At 24.0% G+C, this 1,382-nt stretch overlaps 1 protein-coding gene across 1 annotated transcript; it reads right to left on the reverse strand.

Annotated features, from left to right (window-relative positions):
- Window positions 1-139: 139 nt before the first annotated feature.
- Window positions 140-1,184, reverse strand: PGO_003505 (variable surface protein; the record flags this gene model as incomplete). The annotated part of the gene is made up of 3 exons (XM_028691323.1): window positions 140-286; window positions 410-1,105; window positions 1,161-1,184. The coding sequence occupies 3 exons, from the start codon at window positions 1,182-1,184 to the stop codon at window positions 140-142; spliced, it is 867 nt and encodes a 288-aa protein (XP_028547124.1).
- Between the last annotated feature and the right edge of the window lie 198 nt (window positions 1,185-1,382).

Genomic DNA, 1,382 nt, shown 5'->3' on the forward strand with positions numbered 1-1,382 from the left:
CATTACTTCAAAATATTTATTTAATTCTTTTTTTTGCAGGTACTAAAAAAAAACATTATTTTAATTTTATTGTGTAAATGACACGATACTGTATTCTTTAGTAATAATCAAATGTTCTTCATGAATAGACTAAGGTGGTTCATTCTGTTTTGTACGTATTATAAAACAAATTATGTTGTGTGAATTCTGATGAATCTATTATGTTGAGATAATCATTATTTTTTGTTTTCCATATTCTCCTTAACATTCTTACTGCTGGTTGTATAAATGATCCATGAGGAGTATACTGATAATGTATGTACAATTTGATATATATATGTTCGATTTATTTTATATAACTTTTACATAATTACTTGTAATGTAAATTTTAAGGAAATTATATAATAATTTAATCAATTTTATATTTAACCTTATATAGAAAGAATGTTATCATTAATGATGTAAGAGGTATAATGATGAATGTTAACATAACGATACGTGCATTTTTCAAAGATGCACGTAGTTTCAGTATTTCTTGTAAGTATGGCAAATATGTCATATATGAATTTTCAAATTTCTCCAGCACTGTACGAAGACTATCGTTATTTGAACGATCACATATTTCTGATAGTTCCCTGTACACATTGATACATTCATCAGATTTAGAGCAGTTCATGCCAGGTTCTGATATCCATTCATATAGTACATTCAGCTTTGTCAATGTTAAATATATATTCTCATCCATTTCTTTAAAATCATTCTTACATACGTTGGAAACACTGTTAAAAACAGTATTTTTGGTATGATCAATTATTTTATCATAAGCATGGTAACTATTTTGGTCACTTATTTTAAAATATTTTAGTGTATTTTTTACCATATAGTTGAAATAAACACAACTAGGTTTTTTATTGGGGGAACTTTTTATAGTGTTTATGTAGTTTAAATAAAGTATAAGTTCATAACATTGTGGTAAAAAGTCAAATCTATTTATCTGTTGACCACTCAATTCAGTAAAAATTTTAAGACAGGGATCCCTCAAAATAGAACTATAATCATTTTCCTTTATTTTTTTATATATCCTTAAATCCTGCATACAGTTGGGAAATATACCCACAAAATTGAACTAAAAACGAAATCATAATGCATATAAAAGTTTAAAATAATATTTATAATGAGACATTTATAGCAATGTTTATATACATATTACTATATAAAGATTAGCTAATGTAAATTATATTTGGAATTAATAGTAAGAACCTCTTTATCATTTATTACTATTGGTGTTGTCATTGTGATATTTAACGTAAATTAAAAAAAACATAATTTATATTTTTGTAATTATAAAAGTTTATGTGTAAAAAGGCTATACTACATACTATATTTATATAAAATATATTTTA

The sequence above is a fragment of the Plasmodium gonderi genome (assembly GCF_002157705.1).
Source record: "Plasmodium gonderi DNA, contig: Pgo-contig_457, whole genome shotgun sequence".
In the NCBI taxonomy this organism is placed as follows: domain Eukaryota; phylum Apicomplexa; class Aconoidasida; order Haemosporida; family Plasmodiidae; genus Plasmodium; species Plasmodium gonderi.